The 24,339-nt window shown below is 37.9% G+C and overlaps 2 protein-coding genes across 2 annotated transcripts in view; both read right to left on the minus strand.

The window, feature by feature from the left end:
- Window positions 1-3,239, minus strand: part of ABCA6 (ATP binding cassette subfamily A member 6) — a 73,192-nt gene extending 69,953 nt beyond the window's left edge. The window contains exons 1-2 of the mRNA XM_027626116.2: window positions 3,153-3,239; window positions 31-112 (exon numbers count right to left, since the gene is read on the minus strand). The gene's annotated coding sequence lies outside the window, so the exon portion shown is untranslated. The remainder of the gene's footprint in view (window positions 1-30; window positions 113-3,152) is intronic.
- The window catches only part of LOC113939872 (ATP-binding cassette sub-family A member 10-like), a 62,329-nt gene that overhangs the window by 677 nt on the left and 37,313 nt on the right, over window positions 1-24,339 (minus strand). Inside the window, 16 exon segments of the mRNA XM_035724424.1 lie at window positions 31-73; window positions 76-112; window positions 3,153-3,293; window positions 3,481-3,559; window positions 3,562-3,593; window positions 4,135-4,229; window positions 4,303-4,328; window positions 4,859-4,917; window positions 5,239-5,284; window positions 5,287-5,389; window positions 6,473-6,564; window positions 6,944-7,007; window positions 7,009-7,062; window positions 7,684-7,801; window positions 8,481-8,572; window positions 8,726-8,778. Of these exon segments, the coding sequence (XP_035580317.1) occupies window positions 31-73; window positions 76-112; window positions 3,153-3,293; window positions 3,481-3,559; window positions 3,562-3,593; window positions 4,135-4,229; window positions 4,303-4,328; window positions 4,859-4,917; window positions 5,239-5,284; window positions 5,287-5,389; window positions 6,473-6,564; window positions 6,944-7,007; window positions 7,009-7,062; window positions 7,684-7,801; window positions 8,481-8,572; window positions 8,726-8,778 (1,134 nt within the window).

Here is a 24,339-nt window from a genome sequence, read left to right on the forward strand (position 1 = left end):
TAGATAAAGTCTAAGTATGTCTAAACTTACCTGCCTCTAATTTGAAAAAGGCCCAAGATAGAGGGTGAACATCTTTTCCACAGGTAATTTATACACCATCATGGAGGAATATCTGGTAGAAGGAAAAAGTCAGATTTATTGCAGTGTTACAATATTGGGGAGAAACTGATAGCGAAAAAAAAATTTGTTTTCTTTTTTTTTTAAAGATTTTATTTATTTATTTGAGAGAGAGAGAGAGAGAGAGAAGGAGCAGAGGGAGGGGCAGCGGGAGAGGGAGAAGCAGACTCCCTGCTGAGCAGGGAGCCCAATACAGGACTTGATCCCAGGACTCCATGATCATGACCTGAAGGGAAGGCAGACACTTAACTGACTGAGCCACCCAGGCACCCTAAAAATTTCAGTTTTTTTTAAATAAAAAGGTAAATAGTTTAATTTGATAGAGCATGAATCTGAGCCAAATAACTTATCTTTAGTGATAAAAACCTGGTAACAACAAAAATCTGGTTGCTCTCAATTTAATGTTCAAGATAAATTCTGAAAAATTACTCTGATAAAGAATCTTTCATACTTAGCCCATTCCATCTTTCTTCCCGTGCTATATTTCTTACTTTCAAAAGCCAATACTTTAACATGCTCTCTGGAACAGTTTCATCAAATTTTCCCCTCTGCTTTTAATTTTCAATCTCTCATAATATTAAAATCTGTTGAACTTTCTCTTACTAAAAAAAAAAAAAATTCTTTCTTGACCTCCAGCTCCTCTCTTCCCAAATAAGTTCATTTGTGACCTCCATGTTGCACAACCCAGTAAACACTCATCCTATTTTTAAGACTTCTCAAAAGCATTAAATAAAGTTGTAGACATCCTCCTTAAAACTAACACACACTCTCTCAACTCCTGAAACGACCAAAATTTATGACTTTCTAACCCACTAGACCTGTTCTGCTTAATATTTTAGCTACTATCTCCATGTGGCTATTTAAATTTAAATTAACTAAAATAAATAAAATTCAATCTCTTGGTCACACCAGCCACATTTGAAGTGTTCCATGGCCACATGTGGGTATTGGCTGCCATATTGGACAGCACGGACTTAGGACATTTCCAACACTGCAGAAATTCTGTAGGATAGAGCTGTTTTAGACACACTCGAATTATTTGTCATTATGGTTATTGTGGTGGTGGTAGTTTCCCCACCAGCTTTTCTTCCTCAATCCAGGCTCGATACTGAGAGTTCCTGGGGCCCATCCTAGACCTTCTCCTTTTTCCATCTCCCTTGTTGACTTCACCCACTCTCCTAACTTAATGGTCTTCTATTTGGTAAAAATGCTCCACATTGATGATTGCCTTTTCTTCTGAGCCAGAACCCTACATCTTTGTATTCTGGCATCTCCACTTGGATATCTCTTTACACATCAACTATATGAGCTTTCTTTCCATCCTCTGCATGTATAAAGATTTTTTTTAAAGATTTTATTCATTTATTTGAGAGAGAGAGAGAGAGCACAAGCAGGGGGAGCAACAGGCAGAGGGAGAGGGAGAAGCAAAGCCCCGCATTGAGCAGGGAGCACGATGCGGGGCTTGATCCCAGGGTCCCAGGACAATGACCTGAGCTGAAGGCAGACGCTTAACCAACTGAGTCACCCAGACGCCCCTGCATGTGTAAAGTACATCTTGACTTAAGTTCTTTGCACATTCTGTGTTCTCAAGAGTACCTCTTATCCCCATTCTTCAGTGGCCAAACTTTGCTCAGTCTTAAAGTCCTACTTTAATGCCATTTCCTCATTTCTTTGTATCTTCATTTCCTTAATATCCTTGTCCCCCAAAGACTGTGAGCACCGTAAGAATTGTCTCTATTTATTGACTAGTCTATACATGGTCTCCAGCATAGAGTAGGTATTCAAGAAGTATTTTTTTTTAATTAATTAATTTATTTTAGAGAGAGACTGAGCACAAGTGAGGGAAGGGGCAGTGGGAGAGAATCTTCAAGCAGACTCTTCACTGAGCATGGAGCCCAATGTAGGGCTTGATTCCACAACCCATGAGATCGTGACATGAGCCCAAACCAAGAGTCGGATGCTCAACCAACTGAACCACCCAGGTGCCCCTCAATAAGTATTATTTAAAAAAAAATGAATAGAAGTAATACATAAGAAAACCCTGTACATCTTTCTTTTTTTAAAAAGATTGTATTTATTTATTTATTTATTTAGTCATTTAGTTAGTTAGTTTAGGGAGAGAGTGTGAGCTGGGGGGGAGAGGCAGGGGGAAAGGGAGAAAGACAATCCCAAGCAGACTCCCTGCTGAGCACCGAGTAGGACATGGGGCTTCCGCTCACAACCCTGAGATCATGACCTGAGCTGAAATCAAGAGTCAGAGGCTTAACCAACCGAGCCACCCAGGCGTCCCCCTATACTTCTTTAAATTCAATTCAATTTTATTCTGCTATTCACATAGGTTTGGTTATCCCTGCTTGTAACTGATAGCTAACCATACACAAATTTAAAAGAGCCATAGAGAGGATTAAATACCAATAATCAATTAATTTAGGATAGAGTCAATCTTTCTCAAGCAAAGGAGTGTGTGTTATTGGAGCTCTTGATGCAATTTTACATTCAGTAAAATGCTATAGGTTGATGCATAATTTTCATTGTCTATTAAAAAATATTAAGGGCTGCCTGGGTGGCTTAGTTGGTTAAGCGGCTGCCTTCAGCTCAGGTTGTGATCTCAGGGTCCTGGGATCGAGTCCTGCATTGGGCTCCCTCCTCAGCAGGGAGTCTGCTTCTCCCTCTCCCTCTGCCTGCCTCTCTGCCTGCTTGTGCTCTCTCTCTATCAAATAAAAAAATAAATAAAATCTTTAAAAAAATTAAATTCCTGGTTTTGTTTGTACTTTGTTTCTAATTTTTGAACCATTCCATCATTTACATACACAGGCACATGCGCACACACACACCTCATCCACCTTTTCTGAGATATGAAACACTCACTGAAAACAACTCTTCAGTTGCTCTTTTTTCTATATATCCGAGTGACCTCCAAACAACTTGTTTTATAATAAATAAGCCAGCTCAGCCTTTCTCTTCCTGTCCAGATTCATCCAAGACTAAATTGAGTGTGCTGTATACTTATCACCCAAGCCAAAAACGTCCTTTACCTTTCCTGCTGAGTAGCCTGTGGAAAGAGCTTCAGAATCTCTGTGTGGAGAGGCTCCACTCGAGTCGGGTCCTTCATTTTTATTTCTAGAAAATAATCTTTACCAAACTTGCTTTTCAGATGTTGAATGGAACAAATACACCTAATCCAGGGAAGAGAAAAAAGAGTTGAAAGAAAAAAACATTGGTCTTTTAATTTCTTCCTCAATTGTAAAGGCAGAGGATAGTGATCATAGATTGAGGAGCTGAAGAGCATCAGCTGGTCACAGTGAACTGTAATTCTCTCTGTGAGAACTTGGGGGCCAATTGTGGGTGTGGACGGGCACCCACCTCAGCCTTCTGGACACCATGAAGGCCACTTGGTCACACATGGCCTCTGCCATGGCGTGGGTGGTCAGGAGGGCGCCCCCTCTGTGTTTTTAACAATGGTCTGGATTGCCTGCCTAAAGATAAAGTAAGGGTCTGTTTGCATTTAGAAAGTAATTTGGGAAAAAAGATGAACACAAAGAAGTATGAGGAATAATAGAAAATTCTGTATTCATTTACAAGAAAAAAAAATCTTTGCTCTAGAGAGAAAGAAAAAAATTATACTGCATTATGTAATTACATTACCACATTAATTGGCTTCATAGAATGAAAAGTTGAAGATTGGGAAATAGTGAGTAAAATAATGTTTGTTTAAAAAGTTGGAGTGAAGAGAAACACCACATTGTAGGACAGTACATAACTGAAGAATAAAAGAAGAAGAATGAGGCAGGGGAAGAGGAGTAAGAAAACGAAAATCAAAGCAAATACATGTAAGATTCTATTAGATTCTTAAAATGTCTATCTTTCCTTCCTTGGGGAATTTTGAGCACTATATTGAGTTTCACTGAATTAAATACTAGAGGATGTGAGCCTCAAAGATAAAATGGAGCAAATGTAAAAAAATATATTAACTTAGACTCATACTACTAACTCTACACTTAATATGACGCCTCTCACCACATTTGCTACTGCCCCTCGGGGTCCACCCCCGTGGCCGGCTTGTCCAGAATCACTACCGACGGGTCTCCCAGGATGCTCAGCACCAAGCACAGCTGGAAAGAGAGGAGCAGCACATCTGGCACTGATCTGTGGGGTGCGCAGAGTAACATGGAGCCCCCTTCCTACCTTCCTTTTTACTCCCTCAGATAAGACTTTGAGGGAATTTTATTTATTTTTTATTTTTTTTAATTTTTTATTGTTATGTTAATCACCATACATTACATCATTAGCTCTTGATATAGTGTTCCATGATTCATTGTTTGTGCATAACACCCAGTGCTCCACGCAGAACGTGCCCTCTTTAATACCCATCACCAGGCTAACCCATCCCCCACCCCCCTCCCCTCTAGAACCCTCAGTTTGTTTTTCAGAGTCCATCGTCTCTCAGGGTTCGTCTTCCACTCTGACTTACTCCCCTTCATTCTTCCCCTCCTGCTATCTTCTTCTTTTTCTCTTTTCTTAACATATCTTGCATTATTTGTCTCAGAGGTACAGATCTGTGATTCAACAGTCTTGCACAATTCACAGCGCTCACCGTAGCACATACCCTCCCCAATGTCTATCAACCAGCCACCCCATCCCTCCCACCCCCGACCACTCCAGCAACCCTCAGTTTGTTTCCTGAGGTTAAGAATTCCTCCTATCAGTGAGGTCATATGATACATGTCTTTCTCTGATTGACTTATTTCAGACTTTGAGGGAATTTTAAGTTGTTCCTGGAGCTTGAGAGTTTCCACCAATCTGACCAAAAAAACAAAAACAAAAACAAAAACAAAAAAAACCCACTGTGATTATACACAAAGCGCATGTTCCTACCTAAACCAACAATACAGAAAACCTTAGCACCATCAACCTGAAAATAGTATATTAAAGTATATTAAAGGACCATTCACATCATCACAAACACTAAATCTTATGATTTGGTTCTTCTTCAGATTTCCCATCATTTTATTTGCATTTGAATTTAAAGACCTTGTTTATGATCTTCTTTCCATATTTAATGATGAAATGACATGTTCCTCCCTTCCTCCCGCTACAAAGTGTGAATGAGCCCTCCCCCACCGTGAAGTACTAAGAGCAGCATCCTGTTTGCCTATTCCTTTCACTGGGAAAGACGGGGCCACAGTGGGTTTTCCTGAGGAAAGTACCCCAAACACTTGAGGGTGTCATCTTCCACTTGCCTCAGTGATGTTCTGCAGCCTTGTAAAACCACCTGCATCGAACAATGAAAGTCAGATCTACATCCGGCTTTTGCTCCAATTCTCCTTCTACTAAAAGAGATAAAAGTGGCCATTTAGCCTGGTGAAAGGTTGGTGGGACTAAAAACTGGTGCAGCCACTGTGGAAAACAGTACGGGGGCTCCTCAAAAAATTAAAAATAGAACTACCTTATGATCCAGTAATTCCACTACTGGGTATTTAACCAAAGAAAACAAAAAAATCTAATTCAAAAAGATAAATGCCCCCCTATGTTTATCGCAGCATTATTTATAATAGCCAAGATATGGAAGCAATCCAAGTGTCCCCTGATAGAAGAATGGATAAAGAAGATGTGGTATATACCTACAATGGACTATTAGTCATAGAAAACAATGAGATCTTGCCACCTGTGACAATGTGGATAGACCTAGAGAATATAATGCTAAGTGAAATAAGTCAGTCAGAGAAAGACAAATACCATATGATTTTACTCGTATGTGGAATTTAAGAAGCAAAACAAATGGACAAAGAAAAAGTGAGACCAATAAAAAACTCTCTTATATACAGAGAACAAACTGGTGATTGTCAAATTGGTGGGGGGGATGGGAGCAACAGGCAAAGGGGGATTAAGAGTAGTGGGTAATGAGCACTGGGTGATGTATGGCATTGCTTAATCATTATATCGTACACCTGAAACTAACATAATATTGCATGTTAATTTTACTTGCATTAAAAAAAAGTGGCCATAGGGGCACCTGGGAGGCTCAGTCAGTTAAGCCTCCAACTCTTGATTTCAGCTCAGGTCATTATCTGAGTCATGAGATAGAGCCCTGCATGGTGTCCTGTGCTGGGCATGGAGCCTGCTTAAGATTCTCTCTCTCCCTCTCCCCCTGCCCCCCCCCACCTGCATGCTCCAAAAGAAAAAAATTTTGGCCATTAAGTGTCACTATTTTTTGAGCATGTAAAGATATTTTATAAAACCTTTCATTTATTTGTTTTCTTAAAAAATTATTTGATTTACTGATAAAAAAAATAAGGATGCTATTGATATTTAAAGTGAAATTTCCCCTGGCAACAAGCTAGGTTCCTTCACGTACCACTCCTGTAGCTGACTTTGTGTCTCCTGTTACTATTTTAATAGAAGTACTTTTACCAGCTCCACTGTGTCCCAACAACCCCAAAACTTCACCTGGAAGAAAGAGTCACCATTGATGTTTGTACTTCAAAGTTTGACTAACCTAAAATCACTTAGTTTAGTTACATTTTGAAACAAAATAACATTTTCAAACAACCCCTTCCCAATCTTCTATTTCCAATGTGAATGGAAAGACTTTGGATTTAGAGTAGAATGCCTTGGTCTTCCTGACCCAAGACTGGGTTTCTTAACATTTGAATTGGGACATGGTTTTGAAACAGAAAACGTTTCTCTGCCAACATGTCAAGTATTTTTATAATTACATGTTAGCCAAGATAGAGGAACAGTCTCAAAGAATGGAAAATTTTCTCCTTTTCACAGTCCCAAACCTAAATAAATAAGGAACAACCTGATAAAGGGAACATCGTCAAACCTTTTTTAATGCAGAAGGAGATATTTCTTATGGCTATTTTCTTCTTTCTTGTTGAAAAGCAACTTTCTTTTCTTTTGTTTATATTCCTTGTGTAAACAGCTTGCCATTATGACTGGTTTCTGAAAAACATGACAAAACATGATTTTCCTGTTAAATCTCAGATATTTTGTACACTCATGTTTTATCTTTCATGTCCTAGGTTATGAATATAACCAGCTTTTGTTCAGCCTCTCTTTTTTAAATGAAGTACCGAAATGTATGTTCATGAGGGGAGATTACTACTTAGAAAACTAATTTCTAATCAAATGCATTGTGTTTGCATTATGCCCTTGGCACCAATTTCATTTCTGGTATGTTTCTTATTGATTTCCATATAGTGTAAATTTACTTGCTAATTATAGTTATTAATGTCACGACTTCAGTATCATGCAAAATGAAACTGCGATTCTTGCAAAAGATGTGAGATCTTGTTAAGGTTGATAAAATATCAGAGAATGTTTTGAATTACACTGATGAATAAAGACCTGGCAGGTTAAGATCCACAAAAAATGGAAGAAGAGAAAATTAAGAGTCATGACAAGATAGATACTTCAAAGGATGTGATTTATATATGACCTACACATGCTAGTGTTACAAAAACAAAAGCAAGTTTTGAAAATAAAAACAAGGAGTTCATCAACTCTACAGGACAAGCTACCTAGCCCAGTGTTTTGTAAAGGGTTCAAGTTACTTGTTTTCACCTCATTCAGGTTCAGAGTAGTGAGTGCATCTGTTGTGTTCACTCTTTCAGCTTGAACATCTTCATCTTCTTCTGGCTCTTCTGGATTTGGATGATTTTCCCTACTTCTTGAGGAGATCCTACAGAGAAAATAAAATAACATAACAATGTGATTCTAGTTGTACAACAACTATCAAGAGAATGTAAGCCTCTACACTTAATTTATTCTCTGCTTTAAAAGAAAGAAAATGATTAATTTATTACCTACAAGATTCCCCTTATAGGTAGCCATGTTCCTTGAAATATTTTCTTTGACTATTGTCTTTAAAACCTTTTATCCCATCTGTCAACTAGCTCTGGAAATTCCCTCAGATACAGACTTATCAGTGTTTTCAGTCTGCCGCTGTCCAGACTGTCCTCACATTACATCATAAATGATCACCAGAACTGGCTTCTCTTCCCTTTTCAAAACATTCCGCACACATACTGAACACACCAGCTCATTATCATATCTTCTCCTTGGGGACTGAACTTGCTCTAAGCAGGAGAAAAAATAAGCTTTGCTGCTTAACCCCTGCTAAGAGAGATGCACAGAACAAAAACTCAACTTGCCTAAAATCGGTAAGACCCGTGACTTCAAAACTACGTACCCCTGTATTCAATCCAATGCTGTTTTGGGTTTTTTCCCCAGCATAACAATGTCTAATGTGCCTCGTTAAAAATTGGATAGCAAATCTAACCTAATAAATTGATGTTAAATGTACTGCTACAAACATTAAATATTTAAATTATATTCAGATGTTAATAAATGTTCCTGACCTGAAAACTGGATCTTTCCTCATTGTTTCTTTTCCATACTTCATTTCCAGACACCTTATAACGAAAAGGAAAATGATACTCTGAAGGTATGGCTAAAGGCAAAGAAAGAGAATTAGAATTAGCATCATCATGGGATTCAAATTCAGTGGGCAATATTTGCCTTTTCTCATGGAGGATTTGATCATTTTCTTATAAATCTGACAAAAATCTTATAAAATACTTTCACAAGAGAAGTTTATCCAAACCAACCCTCCCATGGTGAGGGCGGGTGGGTGGAAACAGAGCGCAACTAAAAATCCTGCATTAAATTTAAAAATAAAATACTTTTTTAAAACATAGAAAAACTGACAATATAGTAAGGACTTTTTTTTTTTTTAATAGTAAGGACTTTTTAAGCCAAATCTAAGTGGATGTAGGGAGTAGGCTTGACAACAAAGCAACTCTCAACCTGGAGTTATTTTCCAAACCCTGAAACCTTCAAATTTCAGTTTTCACAGCATGTGCAGGAGAAGAAGACAGAAGAAAGTATACAAGCATAGAGTTTTCTTCCAAGCAAGGACTAGAAAGTGAAAGGTGATCCTTTCACTAATAAAGTAGGGCCTCACAGGGTTTTACCCTTAGTGAAGGACGTAAAGAACACATGGGAGAGCTGACTGTAGGGAATGAAGTGGAAAGAGAAGCCAGCCTATGCACAGATTTGTAGCCTAAATTCACTCACCTGAATCGTCCAAAATAGCTCAAGCCCGGAATTTAGTTAAAAGCAGTACCAAACAGGTAAGCATCCCAAAGAATTTGGCAGAAGCAAACAAATTGGAATAGATATCCCAGAAATAGACCCTGCATATGTGGGTATTTTATATATGAACAGAGGTGGCCCTGAATATCAATGGAAAAGCAGAGGCTTTTCAACAAGTGGTGCTGGACAATTGGGTATCTTGAAAGACAAATGAAATAGGACCCTTACTTTCCAACATGGAAAAAAATCAAGTTCAGATGACAGAAACATAAATGTATAAGGAAAATATACATACGTCTTTTAGAGGACGATATAAAAGAATATTTTCATGACCTCGGAGAGGGAAAAATTTCTTAAACATTATGAAAAATGAAATAAAATGCATTACCTTAATAGATATAGTAAAAAATTTTTATTCTTTTTTTTAGATTTTTATTTATTTGTCACAGAGAGCGCACAAGCAGGGGGAGTAGCAGGTAGAGGGAGAAGCAGGCACCCTGCTGAGCAAGGAGCCTGATGTGGGACTCCATCCCAGGACCCTGGGATCAAAACCGGAGCTGAAGGCAGATGCTTGACCAACTGAGCCACTCAGGAGTCCCAAATTTTGATTATTCTTGATGCACACAACCTTTGATAAAATTCAAGACTCATTCTTGATAAATAAATCAATAAGCAAAGACTAAAACCTCTAGTAAACTAGGAATTGAGACAATTAATAAATACTTGATACTATAAACAGTTAACAGAATGCTAATGACGAAGTACTAAGAAGATTCCGAGTAAATTCATAAACAATGTAAGGATGCCTGCCAGCAATAGCATTACATTCCAGGGTTGGTTTGTTCTGTTACCCAGGATTGCACACTGTAATGAATATATGCTCTAATCAAACAATTGTATAACTTTAGTATTTATTAGTGGTCAATTAAAATAATTGTGTGCAGAACATCTCTGCATTTATTTACAAAACAAAGAAAATACATTTGATATACAAAGACTCATGTGGAAATATATATAATTTCTAAAATTTATAAATTTATAAAAACTTAGGAAATCTTCCTCAACAAATAGTCTTCTGCCATTAAGAGAAAAAAAGAGGTCTGTAATCCATTTTGTTCCTCTTTTCCGCCTCAGTTACCACAATGCACAGATACAACATTTATATTTTATTTCAGTGTCTTTCTCCTGTTTAAAATTGCACTTAAGGAGTGCATGGGAGGCTCCGTCGATTAAGCGCCCCACTCTTGGTTTCCGCTCAGGTTATGATGTCAGGGCTGTGAGATCGAGCCCTGAAACAGGCTCCACACTCAGCGGGGAGTCTGTTGGGAGACTCTTTCTCTCCCTCTCCCTCTCCTCTGCCCCTCCCCCTGCTTGTGCTCTCTTTCTCTCTAAAATAAATAAAATCTTAAAAAAATAATAATACAATTCCACTTAACTTTTTACCTTTTTCATTACTCATATTAATTTTTTTTATCCATATTTAAATGAATTTTAGTTATACAGCATTTGTGGTATTTATATATAAATCACTTCAAATTGTCTTCGGATATATATCATATCAATAACATATATTACAATAATAGCAATCAAGTCTTTAGTATTTCTGGTATATATTATACTGACATTGACTCCATATAGAAAAATACCCTTGGGGCACCTGGGTGGCTCAGTTGGTTAAGTAATGGACTCTTGATTTCGGCTCAGGTCATAATCTTAGGGTCATGGGATTGACCCTCACTCAGGCTCTGTGCTCAGTGGGGAGTCTGCTTGGGATTCTCTCTCTCCCTCTCCCTCTCCCCACCCATGCTCTCTCTCTCTAAAATAAATAAATAAATCTTTTTTTTTTTAAAAGAAAAACACCTTTACGTTTTGCTGCCATTGTATTCGAATATAGAATATAGTAAGAGTGAGTATTTTTAGGATATTTAAATTTGCTGTTATTTGAATAAGATCAAATATATTACAGGGGCGCCTGGGTGGTTCAGTTGTTAAGCGTCTGCCTTTGGCTTGGGTCGTGGTCCCAGGGTCCTGGGATCGAGCCCTGCATCGGGCTCCCTGCTCAGCGGGAAGCCTGTTTCTCCCTCTCCCACTCCCCCTGCTTGTGTTCCCTCTCTCACTGTGTCTCTCTCTGTCAAATAAATAAATAAATTCTTAAAAAAAAAAAAGATCAAGTATATTACACAGTTATGAATCCTATGCAATAGACATTCTGGTAGAGAATTTTTCTTATGATTAACACTGTTAAGTAGTGCCTTCCTTGATTCCATTATCCAGACCTTCCAAGTGTCTCATATATATATGGGATAGCTGTTGAAAGAAAACAAAGGCTAAATGAAAGTCTCTCTGCTTGATTCATATAAAATCTATACACTAAATATGCATATATTGTACTTGATGTTCCATGGGGTGCCAGGGTATAGTCCATGAACTGGGATAAGACTTGTTCTCTGATACTAAAGTCTGTTGATGAGCTGACATTCTTCCTTGGTTGTAACTGCCAATATTTTGTCTTCTAATTTTATGTAGTAGGGATTTGCAGATTTCTTTTTTTTCATCTAGCCTGATATCATTTTTTTTAAAGATTTTATTTATTTATTTAATAGGGACAGACAGCGAGAGAGGGAACACAAGCAGGGGGAGTGGGAGAGGGAGAAGCAGGCTTCCCGCTGAGCAGGGAGCCCAACGCGGGGCTCGATCCCAGGACCCTGGGATCATGACCTGAGCCCAAGGCAGATGCTTAATGACTGAGCCACCCAGGCGCCCTAGCCTATTTTTTAAAAAAATTTTTATTGTTATGTTAATCACCATACATCATTAGTTTTTGATGTAGTGTTCCATGATTCATTGTTTGCATATAACACCCAGTGCTCCATGCAGAACGTGCCCTCTTTAATACCCATCACCAGGCTAACCCATCACCCCACTCCCCTCCCCTCTAGAACCCTCAGTTTGTTTTTCAGAGTCCATCGTCTCTCATGGTTCATCTGCCCCTCCAATTTTCCCCCCTTCATCTTCCCTCCTATCTTTTTTTTTTTAACATGTATTGTATTATTTGTTTCAGAGGTAGAGATCTGTGCTTCAACAGTCTTGCACAATTCACAGCGCTCACCATAGCACATACCCTCCTCAATGTCTTATCATCCAGCCACCCCATCCCTCCCACCCCCACCACTCCAGCAACCCTCAGTTTGTTTCCTGAGATTAAGCTTGATATTATTTTTAATGTGTGAATATTGTATATTTTGTTTGGATGTATCCTAATGTCTATGAAAATTCTCAGTATTCTTTCTGGAAAATTCTTGCAGTATTCTTTCTGGTTACTGTTCTGTTTTTGTCATCCTCATTTCCTTCCAAAAACCAACTGAAGCTGATGAGAATGTTAAAACCCAAACAACAGGAGACAGCTAATTTTTTTTACAATTGTAAAATAACTAGAAATAGATGTTAAATATCAGAATAAGATAATTATTGAAATTAAGTACTAAATTTAGTCTTGCATCTCTACCAGTTCTATAAAATAGGTAAACAAGGGAGACTATATAATTCTCTTTATTCATCTTATTAAAAATGAATGTTTCCTTAGAAGAGTCAAATATTTTTTCTGCCAGTAAACCTTAAAATGGATTTTTAAAAATTACTACCATTTAGTGGGCTTGGCAGGAGATATATATACACACACATATATATAACAGTTTAAGAACAAACATCATTTCAGTCCTTTTAATAGGCTCAATGGAATAAAATAAAAAAAAAATATCTTTGACTATAGCTTTACAATCATTCCGATTCATGAATGAATGAATTCAATAAAAAATGAATATTTTTTATCTGCCTTCTGTTAAGAAAATACTATAGAACATTAACTATTCTTTTATTTTTTTATTTTAATTCCAGTTAGTTACATACAGTGTTATATTAGTTTCCAGAGTACAATATAGTAATTCAACAGTTCCATACACTACCTTGTGCTCATTAAGGAGTGCACTTAGGTTAGGGGAATGCACTTAAGTTAGGGGAAATGATAAAGTACAGAACTGTGAGGTAGATCAAATTTATCAACAGTTGCCCCAAATTCTCAGTAGTGCTTGGTTTCTCCCAGCAGTGCTTTGTAGCAACACACTTTTCTTCCCTTACCAATCACACCTCCAAAGCAATTTATTAACACTAAGTGCCAAGCAATTAAAGAGCACAGCATGCCACATCTTCCATGCAGTCTTATATTTTAGGAAAAGGGACTTAAACACAGACATCAACCTTATTCAGTTTTGCAATCTTAATTTCAGACCTTATCAGCATTGAATAACTTCTAAATTTTATACCTGTTCCAACATTGGGCAAAGATTTTATTAATGGGCTGCATGGTTAAGGCCAGTCACACAGTAGGTAATATTGCTCATCTTTACTAAAAACATGAAAAATCCAATTAAAGTGTAGAAGGCATTGAAATCATGCATAAAATAAAACTGGGTTTTTCAAATTCAACTGATGATAGGAAGTTGAGTAAAAGTAAGGAGATCTAAAAGAAAAATAGCCAGAGGTATTATAATTTTCTCATATATATATTTCTCATAATATTTTAAGCTATTTTCTATGAAGAATCTGTTTTCCTAGGAGATATTCTCATTTTCAGTTTTCACCTTATATATAGCAATATTGTTAGGATTTCCTCTTTAGGAAGCATGAAACTATCATTACAACTGAAACACAGGATTATAATAAAGTCTGACATATACATCTAAAAGGTTTTGTACTGGGAGCCTGGGTGGCTCAGTTGGTTAAGCGACTGCCTTCGGCTCAGGTCATGATCCTGGAGTCCCGGGATCGAGTCCCACATCGGGCTCCCTGCTCGGCAGGGAGTCTGCTTCTCCCTCTGACCCTCCCCCCTCTCATGTGCTCTCTCTCTCTCATTCTCTCTCTCTCAAATAAATAAATAAAATCTTTAAAAAAAATAAATAAAAGGTTTTGTACTATCTGATATGGATGGAGAGCAACAAAAAAAGAAGGGATGTAACATTATTTTATCACCCAGAATCCTCAAATGCCTTCACCATCAGGATAAACTTAAGAATTAACTGGCGATATGACTTGGGAACTTAAAGGACAAAATAAATATTGAGGTGGGTATTTATGGCCATATTTAAGCAACAGGAGAAATACAAAGAATTATCCATTTTGATACTAATGTACGAAAACTGAAAGGTTTAAAACATCCTCAGAGGAGTGAATAAGTCATGGGGATAAAAGGCCCAGCCTAAGAAATAGAGTAAATGACATTGTAATAGCATTGTATGGTGACAGATGGTAGCTACACTTGTGGTGAGCATAGCATAATGTATACTTGTGGAATCACCATGTTGTACACCTGAAACTAATGGAACACTGTGTGTCAACTATGCTAAAAAAAAAAAAAATCCTCAGAGAAAAATAATAGAGATAGCACAGCACTGTACGTACCAGCCCATATTCCCACCCAGACTACTTTGGCAGTTTCCTAAGCGGACTCCCTGGCTCTGGTTCTCCTTCCATTACAAATCCAGGGGACATTGTGAAGAATGGTTTGGTTTGGTTTGAATAAGAATCACTTTCTTTTACATATTCCATTGAATGTAAGCCCTCTGATTGCAAAGACTGTTTTGTTCAAGCAAAGTGGCATATAACAGAGAAATGCAATAAATATCGATGAATGAATATTGGGAAGGCAAAGAGCAAGGAGGATTTCTCCTTATTATGTTTTTTATTCATCAAACAATCAAAAAAGATACATATTAAGGCTCCAATTTATGCAAAACACTTTGTTAAGTGGGACTGTAGTTACTGTAGTTGTAAGAAAAGAGGAGAAAGAGAAGAGCATAGAAGCTCCTATTGAGCATCTATGGAGCATTTACTGTTTGCCAAGTACCTGGATGAACTATTTACTAGCACTCTGTTAATGTGCTTTGAAAAACTCAGTCTTAACCCTTTAGAGTACTATGGTTATTATACATATTTTCTGAGGTTCAGATAACTGAAGTAACTTGCCCAGTGACTTCTAACTATTCTGTGCTAGATCAAGGATTCAAACTGGGGGCCATCTGACTCCAGAGCCCAAACTCTTAACCACTGTACTTTTCGTTGTATGAGTCAATTGTCCATACATCAAGTCAATGTACAATGTGTTGGGTGTCAAGACACTTATGAAACAATACAACAAAAAAGCATATAAATAATGTTTCCTCCACAAGAACAAGAAACATTTTCTGAAGGAAAAAGCAATATAAACTGAAGTAATCTTAGGGTTCATTAGTTTATTTTACAACCTTGTATCAGAATCTCCTTGAAGATTTATTGCCCATATCATTTATAATGATTAAAGGATTTGCTTTAAAATATAGAGTAATATATCTTAAGTTTTAGAAAACTGAAGTTAAACTTTCTAATTCTATAAAAGCAATGAAATAACTCATCTTTGACCACCCTACCTCCTTCCTCCTATTCCCTTTCTTTCCATTATCTTACTGCACTAATTACCTCATCTATCTTGTCCCAAACATCAGGAAAATAAAAAAGAATCCTCCCATTAAATCTTCCCTCTGGCAAACAATAGCAACAACAGTACATTTTAAGGAGTTGTAAAACACTTCCTGTTTCTACTTCCCCATTTTATATTTACTCCTCCATCTGCTATAAACTAGATTCTACATTCACTGCTTTACAAAACTAGTTTTACAAGTTAGTGGTGGCCTTCTATATGTAGAAATACGGAGGAATAGATATCCTAAAAAGACCTTACCCACACCATTTGAAACAAATGTCCTTCAAATACATTGCTAGTCTCAGAAAAACGGTGAGGGAATTCAAGGGCAAAAACAAAGTCTGAAACCTGACTTGGGACCTTTAAGTAAACAGTAAATCTGAAAGACCTGGGAACAAATGCTTATTCCAGTTCGGGGATGGACAGGCAAAGACTTCGGCCCTCCATAACGTCCTTCCCTCCAATAGAATAAAGAGTAACCCTCTTTATGATTATTCCTTGCAAATCCCATATTAAGGCATGATACTCTAAGATGGCTTATGCAATCCTATGTGGGTTGTACATCTTGTGAAAGTAACTGAAAATTCTTTTAGGATAAAGACATCCCCAATTTGACATCTTGAGAGTTCCATACTTAAAGGTCAACTAAATATGTGCTCCCAGTTAAAAAAAAAAAAAAAAAAGGAAAGAAAGCCAAACATACAAAGCAATCAGCCATAATAAGGGTGACAGGAGGGAAAAAAAAAAAACATATACACACATATTAAAACCATCTGTAGACTATTAGAATTGTCAAATAACAAGCAAATATTATTTTCAATTCAATGTATAAGGAAATCAAACCTGGAATAAAGAACACAAGCAAGTAACAAAAGACAATGAGGAATAATTGGACATGTTGAAAGAGAACCAATTAGAGTTTTAGAAAACAAAGTTGAAATTTTTAAAAGTCAGTCAAAGATCAGAAATAAATCGGAAAGAGCTGAATACGAAATAAGTGAATTAGACAGAAAGTCTGAAGCATTTCCCAGAGTGCAGCAAGGACAAGGACATAGAAAATTTGCACAAAATGCTAAGAGATGTGGAGAACAGACTGAGAATAACACTAACACTATCTCAGTAGACTCCAGGGAGCAAACAATAAATATTTCATTTTTACTTTCTTAAGAGAGGTAATATTTGAAGAGATACTGGCTGAGAATTTCCCTGAACTGATAAAAGAATTCATGGATCCAGGCAGCACAATTCATTTTTAAAAAGATAAATAAAAAGAAATCCACACCTAGAAACACTGTAATGAAATTAAAGATGCTAATCAAAGACCTTAAGAGCAGTCAAAGATGGATCTTCTACAAAGGCATAGCAAAAGAACTGACAGCAGACATCTCAATAGCAAAAATGTCAGCAAGAGGTTAAGTATATTTATGTGATAAAAGAAGATAACTGTCAACCAAGAAATGCATATGCAGTCACATTAGCTTTTTTTAATAGCTCTCTATGTATAGTTTTATTTATTTGTTTGTTTGTTTATTTGACACAGAGAGACACAGCAAGAGAGGGAACACAAGCAGAGGGAGTTGGAGAGGAAGAAGCAGGCACCCACAGGGAGCCTGACGCAGGGCTCAATTCCAGGACCCTAGGACCATGACCCAAGCCGAAGGCAGGCGCCCAACCAACTGAGCCACCCAGGCACCCCCAGTCAAATTAACTTTTAAGAATGAGAGTGAAAAAAAAATGGAAAAAAAAAAAGGCCCTAATGAGAGAGAGAAAAGACTAAGCTCCAAGTGTGAATGGTGAACAAATAATGGTCAACAAAAATGTCTACAAATCTTTTTTAAATTCCTATTATTATTATTAAAATAATAATAGTTTATTTGTGAGATTTAGAAAAAGAACAAAACACTAGAGAATAGCATGTAAGTAGGGTAAGCAATTATTGATCATAAAGTCTCCAAACACAGCGTTGGAAGTAATTAGGATATTAACGAATTTTAGGCTTTGTTAAGTTTAATATGGGGGGGGTAGAAATCAAGGATATCATGGGCTGAACTGTGTCCCCTTCAAAACTCATATGTTGAAGTTCTAAGCCCAGTAGAACATGACTGTATTTGGAGATAGGGCCTTAAAAGAGGTAATTAAGATTAAAGAGGTCATGGGGTGGGCCCTAATCCAATATGATTATTGTCCTTATAAGAAGAGGAAATTTGGACACAGACACACATGAAAGACCATGTGAAGGCACTGAGAGATGGTGGCCATCTACAAGCCAAGGAGAAAGCCTCAGAAAAACAACTCTGCAGACACCTGGATCTTGGACTTCTACCTCCAGAACAATAAAAAATAAGTCTCTGTTGTTGAAGCCATCCAATTTGTGGGACTTTATTATGGCATTTGCAGCAAACTAATGCAAAGAGTAACCACCAAGGTAATAATATCTGGTTTATGACTTCCAAACCAGAAGAGGATAAAATGTGGAATAAAAGAGAATAAACAAATTTTTTAAAAAGATTTTGTTTATTTATTTGACAGAGAGAGACACAGTGAGAGAGGGAACACAAGCAGGGGTAGGGGGAGTGGGAGAGAGAGAAGCAGACTCCCTGCTGAGGAGGGAGCCTGATGTGGGGCTCGATCCCAGGACTCTGGGATCATGACCTGAGCCGAAGGCAGACACTTAACGACTGAGCCACCCAGGTGCCTGGAGAATAAACAAATTTGATTGAATAAAAAACCAAAAGCAAGAAAGACAGGAAGTCACATAATGCATATAAATATATAAAGCCATAAAGTAAATATGATATAAAGCATAAAGTGATTATATAAAAATATAAAGCCATAAAGTAAAATGATATAAACAAATTGAAGTATATTAACAATCACAAGAAATTCATTAAATTAAAAGCATGGATTGTCAGATTGAATTTAAAAACAACAACAAGTAAAATCCAACTATATTCAGTTGACAACAGACACACATTGAAGCATAAGGGACACTGAAAGGCTGAAAGTTAACACATGCAAAAAAGATTTACCAGGCAAGTACTGAATAAAAGACATGTGGTGAACTTTTATTAATATCTGATATATTGACTTTAAGAAAAAAACCATTATTAGAATAAATAGGGTCAACACATAATGATTCCAGACCTGAATGCACCCAATAAAATACAGTTGACCCTTGAAAAACATGATTTTGAACTGTGCAGGTCCATGTATACATGGGTATTTTTCAGTAAATACAGTACTGGAAATGTATCTTCCCTATGATTTTCTTTTTTTTTTCTTATGGTTTTCTTAATAACATTTTTTCTCTAGGTTGCTTTGTTGTGAGAATACAGTACATAATATATGTAACATACAAAATATGTGTTAATCAACTGTTTATGTTAGTGGTAAGGTTTCCAATCAACAGTATAAATTTTGGAGGAGTCAAAAGTGATATGCATATTTGGGACTGTGTAGAGGGCCGGGGCCCCTAACCCGCATGTTGTTGAAGGGTCACCTGTAGTCTCAAAATATATAAAGCAAAAATTGATTAAATGAATAGAGAAACTGACAAATCTCCACCCCAAAACTGCTAGAACTCATACAGGAATTCAGTAAAGTAGCAGGATATAAAATCAATGCACAGAAATCAGTGGCATTCCTATACACCAACAACAAGACAGAAGAGAGACAAATCAAGGAGTCTATCCCATTTACAATTGCACCCAAAACCATTAGATACCTAGGAAAAAATCTAACCAAAGAGGCAAAGGATCTGTACTCAGAAAACTATAAAATACTCATGAAAGAAATTGAAGAAGACACAAAGAAATGGAAAAACGTTCCATGCTCATGGATTGGGAGAATCAACATTGTGAAGATGTCAATGCTACCTAGAGCAATCTACACATTCAATGCAATCCCCATCAAAATACCATCCACTTTTTTCAAAGAAATGGAACAAATAATCCTAAAATTTGTATGGAACCAGAAGAGACCCAGAATAGCCAGAGGAATACTGAAAAAGAAAAGCAAAGCTGGCGGCATCACAATTCCGGACTTCCAGCTCTATTACAAAGCTGTCATCATCAAGACAGTTTGGTACTGGCACAAAAACAGACACATAGATCAATGGAAAAGAATCGAGAGCCCAGAAATGGACCCTCAACTCTATGGTCAACTTATTTTTGACAAAGCAGGAAAGAATGTCCAATGGAAAAAAGACAGTCTCTTCAACAAATGGTGTTGGGAAAATTGGACAGCCACATGCAGAAGAATGAAACTGGACCATTTCCTTACACCACACACAAAAATAGACTCCAAATGGTTGAAAGACCTAAACGTGAGACAGGAGTCCATCAAAATCCTAAAGGAGAACACAGGTAGCAACCTTTTCGACTTTAGCCGCAGCAACTTCTTCCTAGAAACATCGCCAAAGGCACGGGAAGCCCGGGCAAAAATGAACTATTGGGATTTCATCAAGATAAAAAGCTTTTGCACAGCAAAAGAAACAGTCCACAAAACCAAAAGACAACCGACAGAATGGGAGAAAATATTTGCAAATGACATATCAGATAAAGGGCTAGTATCCAAAATCTATAAAGAACTTATCAAACTCAACACCCAAAGAACAAATAATCCAATCAAGAAATGGGCAGAAGACATGAACAGACATTTCTCCAAAGAAGACATCCAAATGGCCAACAGGCACATGAAAAAGTGCTCAACATCGCTTGGCATCAGGGAAATCTAAATCAAAACCTCAATGAGATACCACCTCACACCAGTCAGAATGGCTAAAATTAACAAGTCAGGGAACGACAGATGTTGGCGGGGATGTGGAGAAAGGGGAACCCTCCTACGGTGTTGGTGGGAATGCAAGCTGGTGCAACCACTCTGGAAAACAGTATGGAGGTTCCTCAAACAGTTGAAATTAGAGCTACCATTCGATCCAGCAATTGCACTACTGGGTATTTACCCCAAAATACAAATGTAGGGACCCGAAGGGGTACGTGTACCCCAATGTTTATAGCAGCAATGTCCACAATAGCCAAACTGTGGAAAGAGCCAAGATGCCCATTGACAGATGAATGGATAAAGAAGAAGTGGTATATATACACAATGGAATATTATGCAGCCATCAAAAGGAATGAGATCTTGCCATTTGCAACGATGTGGATGGAACTGGAGGGTGTTATGCTGAGTGAAATAAGTCAATCAGAGAAAGACATGTATCACATGACCTCACTGATATGAGGAATTCTTAATCTCAGGAAAGAAACTGAGTGTTACTGGAGTGGTTGGGGGTGGGAGGGATGGGGTGGCTGGGTGATAGACATTGGGGAGGGTATGTGCTATGGTGAGCGCTGTGAATTGTGCAAGACTGTTGAATCACAGATCTGTACTTCTGAAACAAATAACGCAACATATTTTAAGAAAAAAGAAAAAGAAGAAGATAACAGGAGAGGAAGAAAAGGGGAGTATGTCAGAGGGGGAGACGAACCATGAGAGATGATGGACTCTGAAAAACAAACTGAGGGTTCTAGAGGGGAGGGGGGTAGGGGGATGGGTTAGCCTGGTGATGGGTATTGAGGAGGGCACGTTCTGCATGGAGCACTGGGTGTTATGAACAAACAATGAATCATGGAACACTGCACCAAAAACTATTGATGTAATATATGCTGATTAACATAACAATAAAAAATTAAAAAAAAAAGAAACTGACAAATCTACCTTTTATTGGGAAACATAGGGAAAAAAACCAAATAGATCAAGGACTAATTCCAATAGTTAAGGAGGCATTACCTTGTTAGGACATTTGACTATTGTAGCACAACCACTTATAAAGTTGACCTGAGGAATGATATGATTAGGTATTACAGGAAGGACACTTAGAGACTAAGAAGCAATTTAATAGCCTTTAGGATTTCTGCTGGCATACTGAATTCTCCAACTGGTTGTATTTGTGACATTCCTGTCCACACTAAATCCAACCTTTGGATATTATCCACAAAGACCAGCCACTGTGACTATAACAGCCCCAAAGAAGTAAGATGTTGGGTCTCTTTACCCCTAAATCTATCTTGTCCCCAGGATATACAGGAGAAAGGAAAATCCAGAAGAAAATGGAAGAATAAAAAGATAGACTTTGCTCCCTTTCTCACTACTGGTCCCCAAACTAAGGACATGCCTGAAATGGGTTTGGGGACAGAGCTATACACTGCTTATGAGATTAAAGTTATGATTTGGATATAGCTGGCCTTTTCAATCCTTAAGGTGAATATTAATTAACTGTTTTAATATCTGAAATGGTCAGAAAGCTATGGTATCTTCTTAAATGTCAACAAGTCATGTTGTTTTTTTTTAATAATTTTTTATTGTTATGTGAATCACCATACATTACATCATTAGTTTTTGATGTAGTGTTCCAGGATTCATTGTTTGTCCATAGCACCCAGTGCTCCACGCAGAATGTGCCCTCTTTAATACCCATCACCAGGCTAACCCATCCCCCCACCCCCTCCCCTCTAGAACCCTCAGTTTGTTTTTCAGAGTCCATCGTCTCTAATGGTCCGTCTCCCCCTCCGACTTACTCCCCTTCATTCTTCCCCTCCTGCTATCTTCTTCTCTTTTTTTCTTAACATATATTGCATTATTTGTTTCAGAAGTACAGATTCGTGATTCATCAGTCTTGTACAATTCACAGCACTCACCATAGCACATACCCTCCCCAATGTCTATCACCCAGCTACCCAATCCCTCCCACCCCCCACCACTCCAGCAACCCTGTTTGTTTCCTGAGATTAAGAATTCCTTGCATATCAGTGAGGTCATATGATACCTCTGATTGACTTATTTCACTCAGCATAACACCCTCCAGTTCTATCCACGTGGTTGCAAATGGCAAGATCTCATTCCTTTTGATGGCTGCATAATATTACATTGTGTATATATACCACTTCTTCTTTAGCCATTCATCTGTCGATGGACATCTTGGCTCTTTCCACAGTTTGGCTATTGTGGACATTGCTGCTATAAACATTGGGGTGCACGTACCCCTTCGGAACCCTACTTTTGTATCTTTGGGGTAAATACCCAGTAGTGCAATTGCTGGATCGTATGGTAGCTCTATTTTCAACTGTTTGAGGAACCTCCATACTGTTTTCCAGAGGGGTTGCACCAGCTTGCATTCCCACCAACAGTGTAGGAGGGTTCCCCTTTCTCCACATCCCCGCCAACATCCGTCGTTTCCTGACTTGTTAATTTTAGCCATTCTGACGGGTGTGAGGTGGTAACTCATTGAGGTTTTGATTTGGATTTCCCTGATGCCGAGCGATGTGGAGCACTTTTTCATGTGTCTGTTGGCCATGTGGATGTCTTCTTTGGAAAAATGTCTGTTCATGTCTTCTGCTCATTTCTTGATTGGATTATTTGTTCTTTGGGTGTTGAGTTTGATACGTTCTTTATAGATTTTGGATACTAGCCCTTTATCTGAGATGTCATTTGCAAATATTTTCTCCCATTCTGTCGGTTGTCTTTTGGTTTTGTGGACCGTTTCTTTTGCTGTGCAAAAGTTTTTTATCTTGATGAAATCCCAATAGTTCATTTTTGTCCTGGCTTCCCTTGCCTTTGGCGATGTTTGTAGGAAGAAGTTGCTGCGGCTGAGGTCGAAGAGGTGGCTGCCTGTGTTCTCCTTTAGGATTTTGATGGACTCCTGTCTCACGTTTAGGTCTTTCAACCATTTGGAGTCTATTTTTGTGTGTGGTGTAAGGAAATGGTCCAGTTTCATTCTTCTGCATGTGGCTGTCCAATTTTCCCAACACCATTTGTTGGAGAGACTGTCTTTTTTCCATTGGACATTCTTTCCTGCTTTGTCAAAGATGAGTTGACCATAGAGTTGAGGGTCCATTTCTGGGCTCTCGATTCTGATCCATTGACCTATGTGTCTGTTTTTGTGCCAGTACCATACTGTCTTGATGATGACAGCTTTGTAATAGAGCTAGAAGTCCGGAATTGTGATGCCGCCAGCTTTGCTTTTCTTTTTCAACATTCCTCTGGCTATTCGGGGTCTCTTCTGGTTCCATACAAATGTTAGGATTTTTTGTTCCATTTCTTTGAAAAAGGTGGATGGTATTTTGATGGGGATTACATTGAATGTGTAGATTATTCTAGGGAGCATTGACATCTTCACAATGTTCGTTCTCCCAATCCAGGAGCATGAAACGTTTTTCCATTTCTTTGTGTCTTCTTCAATTTCTTTCATGAGTATTTTATAGTTTTCTGAGTACAGATCCTTTGCCTCTTTGGTTAAATTTATTCCTAGGTATCTTATGGTTTTGGGTGCAATTGTGAATGGGATCGACTCCTTGATTTGTCTCTCTTCTGTCTTGTTGTTGGTGTATAGGAATGCCACTGATTTCTGTGCACTGATTTTATAACCTGCTACTTTACTGAATTCCTGTATGAGTTCTAGCCGTTTTGGGGTGGAGTCTTTTGGGTTTTCCACATATAGTATCATATCATCTGCAAAGAGTGAGAGTTTGACTTCCTCTTTGCCGATTTGGATGCCTTTGATTTCTTTTTGTTGTCTGATTGCTGTGGCTAGGACTTCTAATACTATGTTGAATAGC

This window comes from Zalophus californianus, chromosome 16 (genome assembly GCF_009762305.2).
Source record: "Zalophus californianus isolate mZalCal1 chromosome 16, mZalCal1.pri.v2, whole genome shotgun sequence".
Taxonomy (NCBI): Eukaryota; Metazoa; Chordata; class Mammalia; order Carnivora; family Otariidae; genus Zalophus; species Zalophus californianus.